This window comes from Amborella trichopoda, chromosome 2 (assembly GCF_054954075.1).
Source record: "Amborella trichopoda isolate Santa Cruz 75 chromosome 2, AtrichopodaSantaCruz75HAP2 v2.0, whole genome shotgun sequence".
Taxonomy (NCBI): domain Eukaryota; kingdom Viridiplantae; phylum Streptophyta; class Magnoliopsida; order Amborellales; family Amborellaceae; genus Amborella; species Amborella trichopoda.
Genome location: NC_142337.1, coordinates 11,231,408 through 11,250,368, shown reverse-complemented (window position 1 = coordinate 11,250,368; position 18,961 = coordinate 11,231,408). Strand labels below are relative to the sequence as shown.

Genomic DNA, 18,961 nt, shown 5'->3' with positions numbered 1-18,961 from the left:
AATGTATGTAGAGAGAACGAACATAGGGTAAAGCATGAGTGAAAGAAGGACATAGAGAGAGAATTCAGTTGTTCAAAAATTGAATTTAAAAAAATTCGATTATGACATTAAAAAAAGGAAAGATAAATAATAACGGAAACTATTAGATAGTTTTGTAATAACGCAAATTATAACGGATATGTACGTAATTTTTCTTTTATAAAAACTAAAAAATATTTAAAAATACCAAACCAGTTTCTAATATTTAAATTCTAAAAATTAGAATTTAATTAAAAAATATTTAGTCTTTCAAATATTTTTTACTTTTATATTTTATTATCTATTAAATAAATAGAAAAAATTTATGTTATACGAACTAGAAATATAAGAAATATAAAAAAATAAGATACCAATTTTATTCTTTCAATTTTTTTAAAATTGAAATTCTCAAGTGTATATTTTTATGCTTAAAAAATACTTTATAGCTAATTTTTCATTTTTATATAAAATAATTTCACGGCTAAGTTTCCCATTTTTCTTATTTTCTAATGCCATTCTACTTTTACTTTCCTTAGTTTTACTTTCCTACCATATTTGTAAGCTTTCCTTTCAAATCATAAGTTTTACAATAAAAAATTAACACGGACGGAAACGATAGGTGCGCCCCGACCCGACCCATTGCTACTCCTAAAGTGTATACTTTCCCGCGCAGAACGGCCCCCTCGAACTGAAAGCCAGCATAGGTGCCACAAAAATAAATAAAATAAAGGAAAAAATGCATTCATGAAGTAGGTTAAGTTAAAGCAACCTTCCTTTATTGGATATTAAAATTCAGAAACATTATACTCTCAAATATTTGCTCCAAATTTATTAACTATTAATATCGGCATACAATTCCACGACCACAAATTGGACGTTCTCTCTTTCTCTTTCTCTCTCTAAGGTTTTTGCGAGAGGGTTTTACAACTCTTCCTCTTTCTGAAACGCCTCCTCTCATGGCGGACTGCAAAACCTCCGTTTCTTCTCTCTCTCTCTAGAAGAGAAGAGCTATTATCCTTCTCTCTCTAAAAGAATGGTGGTATTCGCTGGAAGAGCAATCGTCCTTTCAGTAGGAAAATGGTTGGGTTTGTAGAGAGAGAGGTTTTTCATGGTGTATTGATTAAGGAGGGGGCTTGAAGTAACAAGACGGCCGTGAAGAGCAACAGGCTGGGGAGAGTTGCAGAGATAATGGGTTTGGGGGTGGTTACTGCGCAAGGGGTGGGAGGCCCTTTCAAGCCCTGCTGCTACTGCTCCCCTTCTTTTTGGTTCTCTTCCTCTTCTTCTTCTTCTTCTTCCACCCATTTTTACAGACGTGTAGCTTCAGTCCATTCCTTTGCAGCATCTGTCAAGGGGTTTCAGAGGTATGCCTGCGAGGGCTTCGTCTCTCTCTGAAGTTTTCCTCTCCAAGGATGTGTTTTTCCCTTGCTATTGTGTCTTTTATTTTCTTAAGTTCATTCTACGCACACATAAAGGAGTTTCCTTTGGTTTTCTACAAATTCCTACTGAACAGGTAGATGATAATTTGTATACTCTCTGTTTATGTGTAAAGAAACTTTGGATGGATAACTTCACTAGGGGTGTTACCCAACAGTTGTTTGAGATGGCCTTTGATTAGTCATGAAAAACTGCAAATAGTTTTATGGAGGATGGGGGTTGAGAAGCTTGGATTCCTTTTGGTGATATTGGTTGACATGTTTAGTTATTGTGAGTGCGATATCAGCATACTTCAATTGTAGCTTCTAGGCCATGTTGTGGGCTTCAAGCAAAAGTGATTTGTAGTTAATATGGTTGCATTTTCTGAAAGAAAGGATTTTTAAACATAATCGTTGACTCAAATACTCTAAAGTTATGAATTCCCCTCTTGAGAACAAGATCCCAAATTGAATATTGACAAAATACAGAGGACATTCTTCTCTTGTTTCTCCCCTCAAACCCTCCTCCTTCCTCTTTTCTCCAGCCTTTTTTCTACCTAACTCTTTCTCTTCCTTGCCCCGTCTCACACTTGGGTTTGGGTTTCCAGCATATACGGAGGACATTTTCCCCCATCCACAACGGTGCCCCGGCAGCATCACATCCTTGCAGTCGCCACTTTTGGCCTGGTTTTGTACTTAGTATTTTGTTTTTTGGTCTTTGTAATTCTTTTATTTCTCTACCATCTTGTACTCTGAGCATCCGTTTGTGGGCTGCCTTCTACATATATTAATATGAAGTTAATTTCTCTCCAAAAAAGATCAACAAAAGAAGGAAAGAGAAAATGAGACCCCAAATCACCTTACTTTTAGCGACCTCAAGCTACCCTTGACTAGGACACCCATATTAATAGCAAGGATTTATGAAGCAAAATTGCCATACCAGGCATCAGTAAAGAACCGAAAACCACCCTGTTACCGCGTATAATAAATTTCTTAGAATTCTGTGTGTGATTAGATGTGTGAAGCATTACTCATGTTTCCCATATAGACTTGCAGACACCATGGAAAAAGCAATTCATAGTAAGGAACCTTATCCTTTCAGCATTTGCCTGACATGGCTAATTCAACTTCTAATTCTCTCAATGGGACAGGCGCACATAGAGTCATAGACTCTCCTTGGTGAGCTGAATGAGTATTCCTTCTGATGATCACTCTCACCTTGTTTTATTTGTGCTCATATATCTCATCAATTTCTTTTGTTTACTGCTGTCTTTCAAATATCTTTTGTATCTTTTTGTTTGATCGGTCATGGCGGAGTTGGCAGATGCTCTTACCCATCTAATGGAATCTAACTTAAAGCGAAACGATGTTCAGCGTGCAACAAATTCTTTGCAACTTTTTGAATGACGCTTCAAATTTCCGTTTGGATTATTGATATTGACACTCACTGTAAACTTCGCAGTGCCATATTTTGGCTTGCATGTGGAGTTCTGTATTATGATTGAGTATATTGTTTTTTCCCTTTAGTTATTTCATTGTGGTCATTGTCTCCATCCAGCTTATGATTTCTTAAACATATTACCTTTGACCATCCAGAATTGATGATCGATTTTTGTCTTATTTTCTGACCTTCCTTTGTCACGTCTCTTTTGATTATTGTTATGATAACCTTGGTGATGTTTGTATTCCATATTCATTCAGGCTTTGATTTCCTTGTTCTAATTCTGACATGTTGTTTTGGAGGACAGGCAAGAAATTGGTTCTTTCCAGGAAGTAGATAGTACATATTCAAATCATTCACGTCTTGCCCCTCTAAAGTTTAGAAGTGTTGCAACTCTAGCTTCCAGATCAGTTATTTTGGAAAGCCAAACTGGTATTCTGAATGATGCAGATGGGTCATCTCGTGTTCTAGACTTTGAAGTCCGCACTAATTTGAGGAGCTCACACTCCTCATCCAATAGACGGTTACCATACTTCACCAACGGGCCTGATCCCAGGGGGGAACGATCTAGGTCAACGAGCTTAGTTAATTGGCAAAATACAGAAGATGAACATAGACAAAGTCTAAGGAGTCCCATAAATGAGCCACTAATAACTGGAACTGGTAGAGTTCCTCCTTTTAGAACACATAATTCTGGTGCTTCAGTGGATGGCATCAATGCTAGGTGGCTTGAAGAGAGTAGAAAGATGAGGGCATCAAGATTAGGTCAGCAACCTTCTTGTAATATGTCGGATGGCTCAGTGACCGCAGAAATTTCACGAAGTGGTACAATTTTACAAAAAGAAAAGAATGACTTGGTTTGTTTGAAAGGAAGAACCCCTCATGTAAAAGACCCACTTCGAAGTACCTCCTTTTATGGCCAGAAATTAGAAGAAAATCATGTGGTGAAATCAGTCCTAAATACCCCATACATGAGAGAGAGCATGCGTGGTTCTATGACTAACATGCGTGATGATCTTTTTCGTCTAAAGAATGGAAATTATTATGCCCAAGAAGGTCAAATGATGTCTTCTAACCGCCCCTCGTATTTGGAACCCACCCAAAATGACTTGGGTGTTAAGAACAATTGTTCATTTTCTGTTGCAAATAGTCCTGTGAGAACTCAAATGAAGGAAGATGCTGCAGTAGATCTTCCTACACACTTAGGAGTATTGAGGAAACAGATTGAGGGAGAGCATGCACAGACTAATGGGTCTTTGATTAAGAAGGTGGTGTTCCAAAATAGTGTTGTTCCTTATGAATTTGTGGAAGAGATATCAGATGATGCTATGGCAGAGGAGATTTTGAATGGACAAGCTGTCAATAGTGAATCCATTGATACCTTTGTTGAGAAAGTGACTACTAAGACTGAATCCAATAATGCACAGGCTGAGCAGAGAAAGAAGCTTTTATGTCTCTATGATAAAGTTCTCATAGTTGACAATCTCTCAGTGGCAAAGTCTGTTGTTTCAAAATTAACTAAGGAGTACCGGCACCTTGTCCATGCATGCGATACAGAGGTATGTCTGAAAGTAACTATTGAAATCCATTGGTAATATAATTTTTCCCAAGATATCCTTCATCAAAATTGATATATAAAGTTCATGAATCCGAGGTGCAATTTTCTTTCTTGCATGTGGGTTTCACTATGTGTTTGTTTAGGTCTCTTCTATTGTGTTTTGAGCTGGCAAATATTAATGCATTTATTTTTTCCTTTCAACATAAGGTAAAATTGGTTTTTTTTTGTCCAGGTTGCTAAGATTGATGTGAAGGGGGAAACCCCAGTGGGTAATGGAGAAGTTATTTGTTTCAGCATCTATTCGGGTGAAGCAGATTTTGGAAATGGAAAATCATGTATCTGGGTAGATGTTCTTGATGGTGGGAGAGATATGTTGATGGCATTTGCGCCCTTTTTTGAAGACCCAGCTATAAAAAAAGTAAAGTTTTCCCTTCAATTTGTTTTTTTTACATTAAGTACTTCTTATTTAAACTAAAAATCGGCTTTTACTTGTTGCAGATTGTTACTATTTGTATGATTTTTACTAAGTAATTCATCTTAGTTGTGATAAATCCAATGTTCCAAATGATGAGGGAGGTCTTATTAGGATCTGCTACACTTGGTTGAGTACCTGTAGCAAAACATGAACTTGGTTGTTTTGGAAGTAGTTATGGCAGCGTGAAGTATATAATAACAGTACTGAGGTGCCTGTTTCAATTATTTGGGGCTTCATGATTGTGAGGGTTTGTACACGTGCTCTAACCTTATTCATTTTGAATATGGTATCACTTCTAAAGATTATACAGTCTGATCTGTGAAGAAAGCTAATTGAACTTGTATTGGATCCGTTCTGCTCAACCTCTCTGAATTGTGGAAGTCAACTACTACAAATCATTGAACTTTTGACAAAGTTTTCACAGTCTTCCTCTTTGCCTAACTTTTCAGCACAAGTAAACATGGATTCTAATAAATCATTGGACCCTTCTTTTCAGGAGAGTGGACCTAGTTGTTTACGTGTCATCTCAAATTGCATTTGTCATTTGTCTGACCACCAAGTTCGTGCAAAAATGGTGATTTCTGTTGACTTTTTTGTCTACTTCAGTAGCTAAAGTTTTGACTCAGGATGTGTGTGTGTCAATCAATGGTCAGAGACACTGGTCTAATTAGTCAGTTGTAGAGCCCCCTACTTCAATACTAAAGGTGCAACTTCAATACAAATCTAAAGGCAAATAGTATAAAATCAAGTTCACGTTGGAGTGCCGAATTTAATTAGAATAGGATTATAGGAAAGATTTCTTAGTAAGAAAAACACCTGAGGGCCCTTCGTGCCAGGGATGCTACTTCCTTATCATGATTCAATATGCCTGAATATATCCCTGCAGAAATTATACATTCGTTAACTTCCATTTATTTATATGGGATATAGACTCCAATTCCACGTGTCTCTGAATCATACATTTATGCATAGTTGTATCTTGTTCAACTAAAGTACATGGACCTCTTATGCAGACACACACTATATATAGAGTCAAATGAAAATAAAACAAAAAGTGGTGACAGAATTTTGCGCTCCGTCAATTACATTGTTCTGCAGCAGACGGAAAAGCTTCCTTGTATCTCCACTAGAAGGATTCAAGCTATCCGAACCAGGTGCATTTTGAATCATTATGCAACTATCCCGTCCACCCATCCTTCTCCATCTTGTTCCTCGTTCCTCCCCTCATCCCGAACCCCACAATTGGATCTCCAATTGGATCTCTAATGAAATAACCATCCAATTTATCTCTATTCGCCACCTATTTTTCATTATCAGTATTCTTCAGAAATCTCTTCTGCCTTATTCATTTTTCTGTGGGTAACTGGTGAAACATTTCGAAATAATTGAATTGGAACACACTGTGGAGGTTGTCTGTTTTTGCTGTTGGTGGTTTATCAGCCCTGCTGGAATTGAGCCTTTGGTCCTCCATTACTATAAAGTAAAGGAAAAAAAAAAGGTTCTTAGTAGAGACAGTAGAAAAGATATACACTTTTTGATGCTGAGGAAGTGTACAACTATCAATCATCTTGCATCTTCTTATCTTTTTCAAGTTGATATAGAATAGTCACTCTTTTGCATTTTGAAGTTTCTTAATACAAGTGGTTGGTTGATGGATAGAGCTTTGCTTATTTATCGGGTTAGTAATTGAGGAATAAGTTTGCCTTCTTCTTTACAGGTTTGGCATAACTATAGCTTTGATAATCATGTCTTGGAGAACTATGGATTTAAGGTCCATGGATTTCATGCTGATACGATTCATCTTGCTCGATTATGGGATTCTTCAAGGCGTGCAGAAGGCGGCTATTCTCTTGAAGCTCTCACAGGTGATCCAAAGGTCATGTCTGGCCCTGGCTTAACTGCAAAGGATGAACTGATTTCTGGAAAAATATCAATGAAAACTATATTTGGCAAGAGAAAGGTGAAGAAAGATGGGTCTGAAGGGAAACTCGTCACTCTTCCCCCTGTAGAAGAGCTACAAAGGAAAGAGAGAATTCCCTGGATTTGTTATTCTGCCCTAGATTCAGTTAGCACACTGAAGCTTTTTGTGAGCTTGAAGGGGAAGCTGATGGCCATGGGATGGGTGCTGGATGGAGTACAAAGGGGAACCATGTACGATTTCTATGAAGAGTACTGGCGTCCATTTGGTGAAATTTTGGTTAGAATGGAATCTGAGGGGATGCTGGTTGATCGTTGTCATCTGTCTAAGATGGAGAAAATAGCCATTCAAGAGAGAGAAATTGCCGTCAACAGATTTAGGAAGTGGGCTTCTCAGTATTGTCCAGATGCCTTGTACATGAATGTGGGGAGTGATTCTCAATTGCGTCTACTTTTCTTTGGTGGGATGCAAAACAGGTATACAAGTTAGTCCAATTTGTCTTTCCTGTTGTACCTCTTTTTCCTACGAGGAAGGCACAATTTGTTTTTCCAACTTGGGTGCATTTTGAGCCTCTTTCATTCTCTTATCCTTTCAATTATTTTTTCATAATTATTGAATTACCTGTTTTCTATGAACAAACTCTTGAGGTCTGATGATTTTCTGTGAAACGTAAATATCTAGTGAAGTGTTTTTTTTCGTTGTAAGATATATGTTGAAGCATAAAGAGTAGGATATTAAATTTGTTAATGATTCGTTATGGTTTCACCTTTCGAACTCGACAAATGTGATCTTCAATAGGAAGGATCCCAATGAAACTTTGCCATTTGAGAAGACTTTTAAGGTACCAAATGTTGATGAGTTTATCGAGGAAGGCAAAAAAGCTCCTGCAAAGAATAGGACGATTGTGCTTCGTAGCCTTGGTGTTGAGATGCACACTGAGATGTATACACCGTCTGGCTGGCCCTCTGTTAGTGGAGATGCTCTAAAAGCCTTTGCCGGAAAGGTCTCCTCAATCCCTTATGGTGCAATGGATGACAATGATGAAAATCCTGTAGATTCGGTATTAGAAGAAGAAGAAGCCAAGCTCAATGGGAAGGAGGCTTCAACTTCTGCTGAAATAGATACATCTATGTATGGAAGTGCATATTCTGCGTTTGGTGATGGCGAGAAAGGGAGGGAGGCATGTCATGCAATTGCTGCTCTTTGTGAAGTTTGTTCAATTGACTCCTTGATATCCAACTTTATATTACCCCTTCAGGCAAGGTTTTGCATTGTCTTGTATACATGTTTTATTGTCTTTTATTTATATTTCATTTTTTTCTGTTCAATGATTAAGCTTATATAGATAAAGTTCCTTAAATTATAAAGACTTATTATGTAACCATTCTATGTGTTGATTGTTCTCTAGTCATTTTTTATCCTTGCCTTTATTCTTGGCATGAACCGTGTCGGTTGTTTCTTTAATCCTCTTTGTTCAGAGGAGGACTCTATTCGGGCAGCTTTTGGTCTGCAACCAGAATGAGATTCTTAAGTTAGCCTTAAATGATTTATATTGCATTTGGTAAAGAAGGTGCAATATCATGAGTTTTGCATGATACTGCGTTAGCAGTCAATGATGGGGTTTGGTAACATCTTAAAAGAAATCATTGTATATTGCAAATTTCCATTATTTCCAATATAAACTCCGAACCTTTTTTTTTGTTTTTATTTTTTATCATTGTAAAGATGCAATATGGCCCTCCTGCTATTGGAAACTAATTTTAAAAGGTAAATTTTACCTTCTTGCACAGAACCTTAAGTTTCAATAATAAGTGTACTGGTGGGAAATTCTATCACTCAAGGCAACTTTTGCTGCCACTGGCGGATGACATGTTTTCTGTGTGTCTGTAGTAGCATGACAAAGATGTTGAGATTATGAGCAATGATGGGCAATCAGTATGTCAATGGTGTGCTGGAATGGTAAGAAAATGAAAAGGGGTATTACCATGTCTTATAAGACTGTCATCACAGATGTGGACATCTCTATCATTTTACAGAATCTCACATGGTTGAGTTGATTTAGATGTACTTTGAGAGCACTTATTTAGTTTTGTACAGGAGACAAGCTAATTGGCTGAAAGAGAAATATAAGACAGAAGAATGGTGTCGTGGATAATGAATTTGAGGGATTTGACATGGGTAATTGCATTTGTCATGGGATTGGGAGATACGGTCTTTGTTATAGATGCAGCCTGTAGAATGACTGTTCATCTGGCTTACAAATAGTATTTGCACAGATATATAATTACAAAGCTTGGTCAGATATGGAGTAATTTGGATGGATTTAGAACAAGCAAAGCACTTGTTTAAGGAGTGCTTTACCTACACGGGAACAAGCAGTTTCTAATATTCTTTGTACGTAGAGCAGAGCTCTGGAAATGAGCATTATCCTTGCTTGGCTGCAAGAGGGCTACATGGTGATTTTCAATGCAAACTAGATCCACATGGAAAAAGTGTGGTGGTGCATGTGCATGACTATACATCTTTTTCTTTTTCTTTTTCCTTTTTTTTTTCTCTTTTGACTTGAGCTGGCTGGACAAAATGGAGATGTGCTTCCGGAAGCTTATGTGTTCGTTGCATACCAATGAAATTGAAGGGGAAGTTTCATAAGACATTTGTAAGACCAGCCATGTTTTAGGAGACAAAATGTTGGGCAGTCAAGAAATATATCCATAAAACGAGTGTGTCTGAAATGAGGATATTGAGTTGGATGAGTGGCAAGATAAGAAAAGGTAGAATTCAAAATAAGTACATCAGAGGGAACTTAGGGGTGGCTCCAATAGGCAATATGATAAGGCAAGTAGACTTAGGTGGTCTAAGGGTAGGGGCCCAAATCCCCACTCGTATACCACTTTGACTTACCCAAAAACAAAAGTAGACTTAGGTGGTCTGGGCATGTGCTGTGTCGACCTAAAACAACATTGTTTAGCGGGGCATTCTGGTTCAAGTGGTAGGCTGATGATATGGCCCTTGATAAAGCGTAATGGCATAACAAGATATATATAGCTGAACCCAAATAGCTAGGATAAGGCTCAGATAATGATGATGAAAGGTTAGTGTGTTGGACCTTTTATTAAGGGGGTCTTGTTTAATATTATAGGTGGACTTGATGATGACCTAAATTCTTTGTTGGATAGGGGGAGTTCTAAGGATTATTGATGGGGAAAACTGATGCCTTTGTTTGATATATGGCCCATCAATTCTACATAAGGAACATTGATATTGGGATGCAGTTCCTTTCATATTTGAAAGAGTCCGTTAGAAAGTAAAATGTGTTTGATGATAAGTGGAGCTATAATGTTTTGGATAAAGAATCCATACTCTTTAATGAAAGGTGCTCCTTTTTCCTCTAATATAAAGGAGAAGGCAATCTGGGTATTAGGAGGGTCTTGGTGCTAAATGGGGCGATGGTCTTATCAATCATTAGTTGCCTTAGAGACTTAGCGTGCACCTAGGCTTGGCTAGTGCCTATGTGTTAGTATCAAGACCCATAAAGGGAAGTTCTAACCTAAAGTTCTATTAAGGTGGTCTTTAGGCACTCATGTAAACTTTGGAGGGATGCTCTAGATTCTAAAGGTTTTAAAATTAGCAGGACTAATATAGAATATATGAAATGCAAGTTTAGTAATAATAGTAGTAGAAATGGAGAAGTAGTTAAGATTGATGGCCAAAAAATACCTAAAAGAGGTTATTTTCGATGGATAGATCGAGGGATGTTGCTCATAGAATTAAAGCTAGGTGGGCGAAGTGGAGATGTGCCGCCGGAATTTGATGTGATCGCCATGTACCAATGAAACTGAAGGGGATGTTATGTAGGACAGCTGTAAGACAAGCTATATTGGGCGGTCAAGAAACAACATGTCCATAATATGCGTGTAGTTGAGTTGCGGATGTTGAGAATCTTGAGATGGATGAGTGGCGAGACAAGAAATGATGGAATTCGGAATGAATATATTCAAGGGAACTTAGGTGTGGCTTTAATAAGCGTTAAGATAGGGGACAATAAACTTATGTGAACTGGCTATGTGCAAGTGTAGACCTAATACAAAACCGGTTAGGAGGTGCAATTTGGTTCAAGTGGAAGGCTTTAAAAGGACAACGAAGGCTCAAAAGGACATGGATAGAAGTAGTGAGAAAAAATAGTTATTCTCTTCTCTACGTTAGGAGCTTCAGTAATCCTTATATCATTTAGGAGTACTTAATGCATCAAAATGCTTATTTGAGATTTTTCTTGTCTTGTATAAGATGGTGGCATGTTTGAGAAACACAGACCTATTTCTTAAGTTTGACATGGTCTTGGGTTTATGAGGAAGCTAATGTACTGGTATATAGTCTAGCCAAACTTGAGTTGTTTTTCCCACTCTATGATTGTGATATCTTTTTTTACCTACTTAATCATTGTAACTTTGTCTGGAACAACAATGTTAATTACAAGAAAAAAATAATGCTTTACTAAAATCCCAAAAGGAAACTGGGAAGAAGTAGATTAGCAATGTATCTTTTAATCTTACTGGACAATAATAAGAGAATAGGAGCCATGCAAATAAGGCGGTTAATGACTAACTGGAGCATAATCCTATTTTGAAGGGTGACAGTATTTGCAGGGGATTTTCCAGTTACATGTAATGGGATCCTCCAAAATTCATGCTGGAAAGCATTCTGAAGCACTGGGAATAACACTCTCAACCATGTTGTCCTTATGGTCTTGGGGATGGGGGTGTGGATGGGGTTTGGGTCTAGACTCTGCCTCAAACATGGTTTGAGAAGGTTGCTTTGGATGCATTTCTGTCTTGTGGGTAGTACTGGCGGACACTGAAAACATGCCTTTTTGCGTGCGGGATAAACCTAGTTTTTTCCCCTTATACCCTACATGAAAATAGTTCATTCTTTGTAACCACCGATGCATGATGGACCAAAACTGTAACCGGCTTTCATATTTGCTTTAAACCATGGGCCTTCAACAAGAGGTACTGTCACTATGCCAAAATATGAAAATATTGGTGTTTAGGAATGTCAAAGAGAATCACTTACGTAATGTGTACAAAATTTGATTACCAATAAAGAAAATAAAAAAATACAAATATTCAATTTGCTGTAGCCCACTCAAAATGACTCAGCAATCGCAGATTCGAATATAGCATACCAGTGAAAAATTGAGAATCATACACGTGAAGTGAAACATATTTTTGTGGGCATATATGCAATCAGGCTTGGCCATTCCTTGTTTTTTTATTTTCTTTATTTGCTATGGAAAGATGCTTTAGATTTTTAATGATGAAAAGGGCAGCTATAATGATTTGTGACTTATGATGGCAGGGTGACCGGATATCATGCGGGAATGGACGCATTCATTGTTCTCTTAATATCAACACTGAGACTGGACGTTTGTCTGCTAGGAGGCCAAGTTTGCAGGTCTGTGGTTAATTTTTACTATAATTTTACATATTCAAAGTTTTTTTTTACTATAATTTTATAATTTAGGGCGTGTTTGATGGTGGTAGTTTGTGCGATGCCCACTCCACAAAATATCGAAGAGGCCTCTTCCATTTATTTTGATGGAAGAGGCTTCTTCCAAAAAATGGGCCACTTTTAACGTTGGTGTGGAAGGCCGCACTTCCACTTTGCGGCTTCAATGGAGGTGTTGTCCAAAATGGAAGTGGGATGTTCAATTGGCACTTCCAAAAACTCCCACTTATCAAACACACTCTTAATTTTCTTTATAATCAACCTTTGTAGGATTGATACTCATTATTTTTACTACATATATTAAGCCGTAGCTAAAGAGTGGATACATGTTGCAAGAATAAAGGGAATCCTAGAGAGAATGTAGGGTAGGTGCCCAAGAAATAGAAGGAGTTTACAGCAAATTGTGTGGGGTATACTTCTATTTTTCTAAACAAGCTAATCCCATCCTTCTAGGATAGAGAGAGACTTTATGTTTTTGAAAAACAATAATAAGAGTGATGGAAAAACAAGATTTATGGACTTTTAAGAGACTTTAGAAGCGATATTTGAAAAATAAGGGGAAAAGATGCAGATAGAGATGATATGTTGAAGGTTATTGTTTTAGGAGAATTTTACTACAATATGGGAGTAAACATATATAACAATATATTATAAATGCATTCAAAGCCTCTGTGTGCTGCATATGATAAACTACATACATATATAAGCACTTATAAGTTATTAGTATTATTAATGCTTGCCGATAATAAAATTATTAACATATTCATGATATTTCGGGCATTATTATGAATGTTCATAGATTTATAACAGGGTTTTGATATGAACATTATGATAGTAACATAAAAACAGAATTTCCCATATTAAATAAAAAAACATAAAAACAGAATTTCTATTTTGTGTAATATGATGTCCTTATTTGGATTTTGTCCTTATTTGGATTTTTCTATAATACAATTAAACTTCACCTTAATCCATATTTTCTATAATAATAATCATAAGCATGATTATTGTATTTTATGATAATGTTATTATATTAATTATAAATACTAATATAATGATAATTTATTGTCCTCAAAAATATAATATGATATCATGATTATTATATTTTACCCATTATTGTTATAAATAATTACATAACATTGATAGTTAGACTTATTTTAATAATTAAGAAGTATCATTATTAATGCGAAATTTAAGTACACTTATTAATAATTAAGAAGTATATTAAATTTTATTGTATGTTTTAAATATTTGAATTTGAACAATAATTATTTTGTGTTGATTGCAAAAAAGGAAACCTACTTTTTTTATTTTAGAATTTTTGAAGAAAAAGTTTATAGTTGTAGCTATAAAGTACCATGCTCTAAAATAACTTTATGACTAATTTTTATTTTTTAATTGCGAAATTTCAGTTTTTTTAAAATTATGTCTACTCTATTTTCTTTTACCAATATTTTATGATTTGCTTGTATTTCTATTATTAGGATATAAAGTAGTTTAAAAATATTTTACTTTTTTAAATCTTGAATTATTAATGATGTTAAATTTCATTCTTGACTCATTTTCCTATATTTAAAGAAATTCTTATATAAGTATGGAACTAATTTTTACCATGAAATTTTCATGCTTTGAAAAGGTTTTATTATCAATTTTCAAATTTCTTATTGTTCTTCTCTCTTGTTGCATACCTATATGCAACACGCATAACTCTACAAGTGTGAGTTAAGAAAGATATATGAAACATTTTTTTTAGCTTTTTTCTTTGGTGAACTTCACAACTTGTACAACGAGTTTTTTAAAACATAGACTTCGGGCTGGGTCAGTTCTCTCTTGGTTCCTGAGTCCATGTCAGGTGTTTCATCTGCCCCGAGACTATAACAGAAAACAAAATGAGGCCTAAAAGTGTAAGACTCCTACGAGTCTTGTGGTATTTACTCATGACTTTTAGGGTCCAGAAGCAAGTTAACTTGGGCGAGTCTTGAGTCAATTTACTGAGTTTTAAAACAGTGACTACAATTCTCAATGGTAACACTTTGTCTTTTGCACGCTAAATTGGGCTATTAGCTTATTGATCAAAGTTATGTTAGTTTGATGTAACAGGATTTTTCCTATAAATTCAAAATCACGCGTGCGCGTGCATGTGTGTACATATGTATGTATGTATGTATCCTGTTGAATTATTCTGGTTTGTACCTTAACATTTAGTGTGAAAATAGGATTAATTTGCTTGTTTCAATTTCACCTTTACAGAATCAACCTGCATTAGAGAAGGATCGGTACAAAATTCGTCAGGCTTTTATTGCGGCACCTGGGAACTCTCTCATTGTTGCTGATTATGGGCAGGTTTTGTGACTTAACCGGACTATTTAATACAGCAACCCCATTGTGACATAGATTTTTGAACTTTTATTACCTACGACCCTAACTGAATAGAAGAACTTTTTACTTTGTAAAGCTGGAGCTGAGAATCCTTGCACACCTGTCCAATTGCAAGAGTATGTTGGATGCTTTCAAAGCTGGTGGAGATTTCCATTCAAGGACAGCCATGAATATGTATGCACATGTGTGCGAGGCTGTAGAGGAAAAGCGTGTTCTTCTTGAGTGGCACCCTCAGCCTGGAGAAGAGAAACCACCAGTTCCTCTTCTGAAGGTGAAGATATATAGCTCTGGATTGTTTGCTGGAGGTGAAAAATAGTGGAAACCAGGAATTCTATCTCTCTAAGAGATGGAAATAATCTCTTATGGAATTAAACCTGTTGAACAATATATTCATCAAACCATTTATCTCAATACATGCACAAAAACTTTTGTTTTGAAACTACATTAATTTAGACATAAAAATGTTTCTCGCTAAGCAACATAATTATGCACATACTTATATTCATGAGAGCTTTGTGTTATTTTTGTTTCTTAGGACGTTGATCTGAATACATACAATGACTTCTATTCCCTTTGAATAAATGAAAATTTCATGTTATAATTTGTGGTGTCCGCATATAGGATGCTTTTGGTTCAGAAAGAAGGAAAGCGAAAATGCTGAACTTCTCCATCGCTTATGGGAAGACTCCTGTTGGACTTTCACGGGATTGGAAGGTATATTTCTCAGTGTCATTTGTTAGTTTTTACTTTGTTTTTGGGGGACACTTTGAAACAAATGACGCCTGTGGGATGGTTCTTGCTTTTTTTAGAAAACTTCCCTGTGCCGATTTTTCCTGCACTTTTTTCTCAGCTTCAGTTGTCAATGTATTTCTCAGCTTAATGGCAATATGCAATTGGGGCTTTTTATGGCATTCCTGAGTTTTGGGTGATATGATAGTATTTTTCTTATTTGTCTTTGTCCAACCATGTGCAAAGAATTGGTCTCTTCCTGTAAAGTTTTGGCAGATGAAGCCTCACTCCTTGGGCTGTCATTGTTCGCAGAATTTTTAGGTTTCCTAGATTGGTATAATTCTCTCATCCTTTTTTGTTTGGTGTGCTTCCACATCTTTCTTGCCAGGTCTCTCTTAAGGAAGCAAAAGAAACAGTGAATCTTTGGTATAAGGAAAGAAAGGAGGTTTTGCGATGGCAAGAAGAACGCAAATCGGAGGCAGCCAACAAAGGGTGTGTTCATACACTTCTTGGGCGTGCCCGGCGTTTCCCATCCATGGCTAATGCCAGTTACTCTCAAAGAGGCCACATTGAACGAGCTGCCATTAATACCCCAGTGCAGGTATTTAGCTTTATTTTGACAAATCGCAACAGAATGAATACATTGTGATGATTTTCTTACTGTTTCATGGAACATAATATATTGTGATTGAGTTTTCAATATTTTTTTTTCTCTTTTAACATTTGTGTTGCAGGGTAGTGCTGCAGATGTTGCGATGTGTGCCATGCTTGAAATATCGAGGAATTCTCGCTTGAAAGATCTTGGTTGGAAGTTACTCTTGCAGGTCATTCTTTGGAAAGCCGTTCTTTATTATCTTTCTCCCTTCCCTAGCATCTGCATGGTTATTTTTTTGTATACTCTAATTATATGAAATAATTTATCTAAAAATTCTGGATCAGATGCTGCATCAATCTATTCCATAACTGAAATGTACTGACACTTGTAGTGTACTATTGGAAACAGACTCAAAAGGCATTCGCAGCCCTCACTTCCCCCATAATATAATAGAAACAAATTAAAGATAGGTGGAAAATGCAAAACAGAACAAAGTTTCTTAAATAATTATAGAGTTTCATGTGTTTGTTGTGAAAGAAACAATTAAAATAGAAAAAAAGTAATAGAGCTTCATGACATCTGTTATCCTTGTCTCTTATTGCAGTTTATAAAGTAAAATACTGAATTTTGGTGGGCTCTGTTACTTCTTTAGTTGCTATCCTCTCTCCTTGAAAAAGACGCATTGTTTTGATCAGGTACATGATGAAGTGATATTGGAAGGACCCACTGATTCAGCAGAGGAAGCCAAGGCCATAGTCGTGGAGTGCATGTCCAAGCCATTCTATGGCACCAACTTTCTCAAAGTCGACCTATCAGTGGATGCCAACTGTGAACAGAACTGGTACGCTGCCAAGTAAGACTTGCATTGGACCCCATTCCTAAGTATTTGGGTGGATCCTTTGGTACGAGACCAAGATTTTGTCTGGCGACACAATTTGCTTTGGTTTGGACCTCGTCAGAAGCTATTGCAACTGGCTTATCAATTGGGTAGTGGACTTCAGCCAGAATTTGAGATATTTGGTGAATAAGCTGCCCAAATCTGTGAGATTTTTGGATTTCCGGCATTTGTTAACTTCGCTTGATGATCTTCTGGCTGCAAGGTGCTTGAAGGGCTTTTTGAGAGGGCTGACTGCTTGCTTCTTTTTGACAGGGTTCATATGTTTTGCTTTATGAGGTTGGGATGGGTGAGTGGTAACTGGAAACATGTAAATGTAAAGTTTTGTACAATTGATTTATATCGGTGTTCTAAAAATTATCAGTCACCTAGAAAACTAAGTTGGATTTTGCTGATTCCTAGTTGGATTGCCCGATTTGGGGCACGCTTAAATTAATGTGAAAAAGAAATCATGAAAAATTCTTGTATATTGGTTTTGTGGAAATCTTTGTTATCGCTGAATGTACTTCGTTTAGATTTTTGATAGAGTCATGGTTATTGAGGATATTTTGTAAGTAAATAATAGTAATGATTAAAAATACGGAAACCATCACTTAAATGCACCTTAAATGACCATTAAGATGGTCAAATTATCCTTTTATCCTATGTAACATCAGCGGTTATTGTTCAAGTTCCCTTTCAATGCGTCATACTTTTTTAGTTGTAGTGTGTCTAAATCTAAAGCCACAAGCAGTATTATCATCATTTATTTGAGTCACATAGATGGGGTTAATCTATATGGAATATAGCTTGGGGTTAAAGAATGAGGGAAAATTACAAAAAACACCTTAAAATGGATTATATACTAGTTTACTTTCACTCCAATCTTTTCTCACTTTTTTTCTCAAAACTACTTTGTTTCACAAAAACTCTCACATTAATCTTTTCTCTCACTTTGTTTTCCCAAACAACCTTTTTTCATAAAAACCCCACAAGATAAAAAGTTGTTAATTTTTAAACGGAATTTCCTTTTCCGTACAAACCAAGTCAATTCGTGGGTCTAAATAGCGTACTACCGAGTGCGTTTTCATAATGTCAAAGCACTGTGGCTCAGACTTGCATTGTCGGAGCGCACTTTCAGAATGCTGGAGAGATTTATATTGTCGAAGCGCGGAGTGATTTATATTGCCGTAGTGTGGTGCGATTTCTATTGCCGAAGCGCGAAGCGCAATCCTCCATTGCTGGAGCGTTGTGGCTCCAGAGACTTCATTGCCGGAAGCGAGGTCCTCCATTGCCAAAACACTGTGGCTTCAGAGATTTTATTGCCGGAGCGGAATGCCGGACCATGTCTTTGCACTATCGGAGCGAACTCTCATAATGCCGGAGAGCTACGGCTCAGACCTGCATTGTCGAGAGCACATTCAAAATGCCGTAGCACGTGTTTGTACTGCCAGAGCGTGTGTGAAAATAGGAGAGAGAAGACCCTGTGAAAACAAACAAGAGTAGTTGAGTCTTATTTCATCTACTTTTGGGTTTGGGTTTGGGTTGGGGGTATCAACCCTGGCCAAAAAAATGCTGTAATATAAATAGAAAACTTGTAGCAAGGGAGGTTCAGCCACCGGATTTCTTCCAAGTTTGAGACTGAGCTGGAGAAGAGTTTGAAATCAGAGAGAGGTCTCTTCAAGAGATGCAATTGCCCAAGTAATTGTTGTGTCCTAGAGAGGTTATCCAGCATGCCATGGCCAAAAGTTGTCATTGTCGAGATTAATGGCTTCTGCTTAAATGGGGAATCGTTTCCTCGTTCCCAAGAAGCCGAAACTCCGCTTGGATCATTCAAAGAAGCTCTCATTCTCAAAAGAAATTAGCTCTCTATTCAATGCAGGTAAATGCAGAAAAACCGAGTGGAGAAAGAGGAAGAGAAGGTGAAAATCGTGGTAAAAACAGTGGAAATGAGAAAACAGCCAATTCTTCTCCATTTTTCTCTGCATCTAATGGTGGTGAATTTGCATAATGGGGAGAAAGAATTTAGAATGTACATTGCAAGAGATTTTAGGGAG

At 36.8% G+C, this 18,961-nt stretch overlaps 1 protein-coding gene across 2 annotated transcripts; it reads left to right on the top strand.

The window, feature by feature from the left end:
- Window positions 1-812: 812 nt before the first annotated feature.
- LOC18447964 (DNA polymerase I A, chloroplastic) lies at window positions 813-17,392 on the top strand. Of its 2 annotated transcripts, XM_006858047.4 has the most exons (12): window positions 813-1,379; window positions 3,179-4,430; window positions 4,662-4,847; window positions 6,622-7,298; window positions 7,621-8,080; window positions 12,178-12,273; window positions 14,578-14,670; window positions 14,783-14,977; window positions 15,328-15,420; window positions 15,824-16,036; window positions 16,170-16,259; window positions 16,726-17,392. In XM_006858047.4, the coding sequence occupies exons 1-12, from the start codon at window positions 1,207-1,209 to the stop codon at window positions 16,885-16,887; spliced, it is 3,690 nt and encodes a 1,229-aa protein (XP_006858109.1). In that variant the 5' UTR covers window positions 813-1,206; the 3' UTR covers window positions 16,888-17,392. The 2 variants fall into 2 exon arrangements, 1 of the variants encoding a protein (XP_006858109.1); XR_016049134.1 differs by lacking the exon at window positions 7,621-8,080.
- The last annotated feature ends 1,569 nt before the right edge of the window (window positions 17,393-18,961 follow it).

Bases quoted from the DNA above. Each gene is read 5' to 3' on its own strand.
- LOC18447964 (XM_006858047.4), top strand. From the start codon at position 1,207: ATGGGTTTGGGGGTGGTTACTGCGCAAGGGGTGGGAGGCCCTTTCAAG. The intron at 4,431-4,661 runs GTATGTCTGAAA...TTTTTTGTCCAG, and splicing joins TCCATGCATGCGATACAGAG to GTTGCTAAGATTGATGTGAA. The intron at 4,848-6,621 runs GTAAAGTTTTCC...TCTTCTTTACAG, and splicing joins AAGACCCAGCTATAAAAAAA to GTTTGGCATAACTATAGCTT.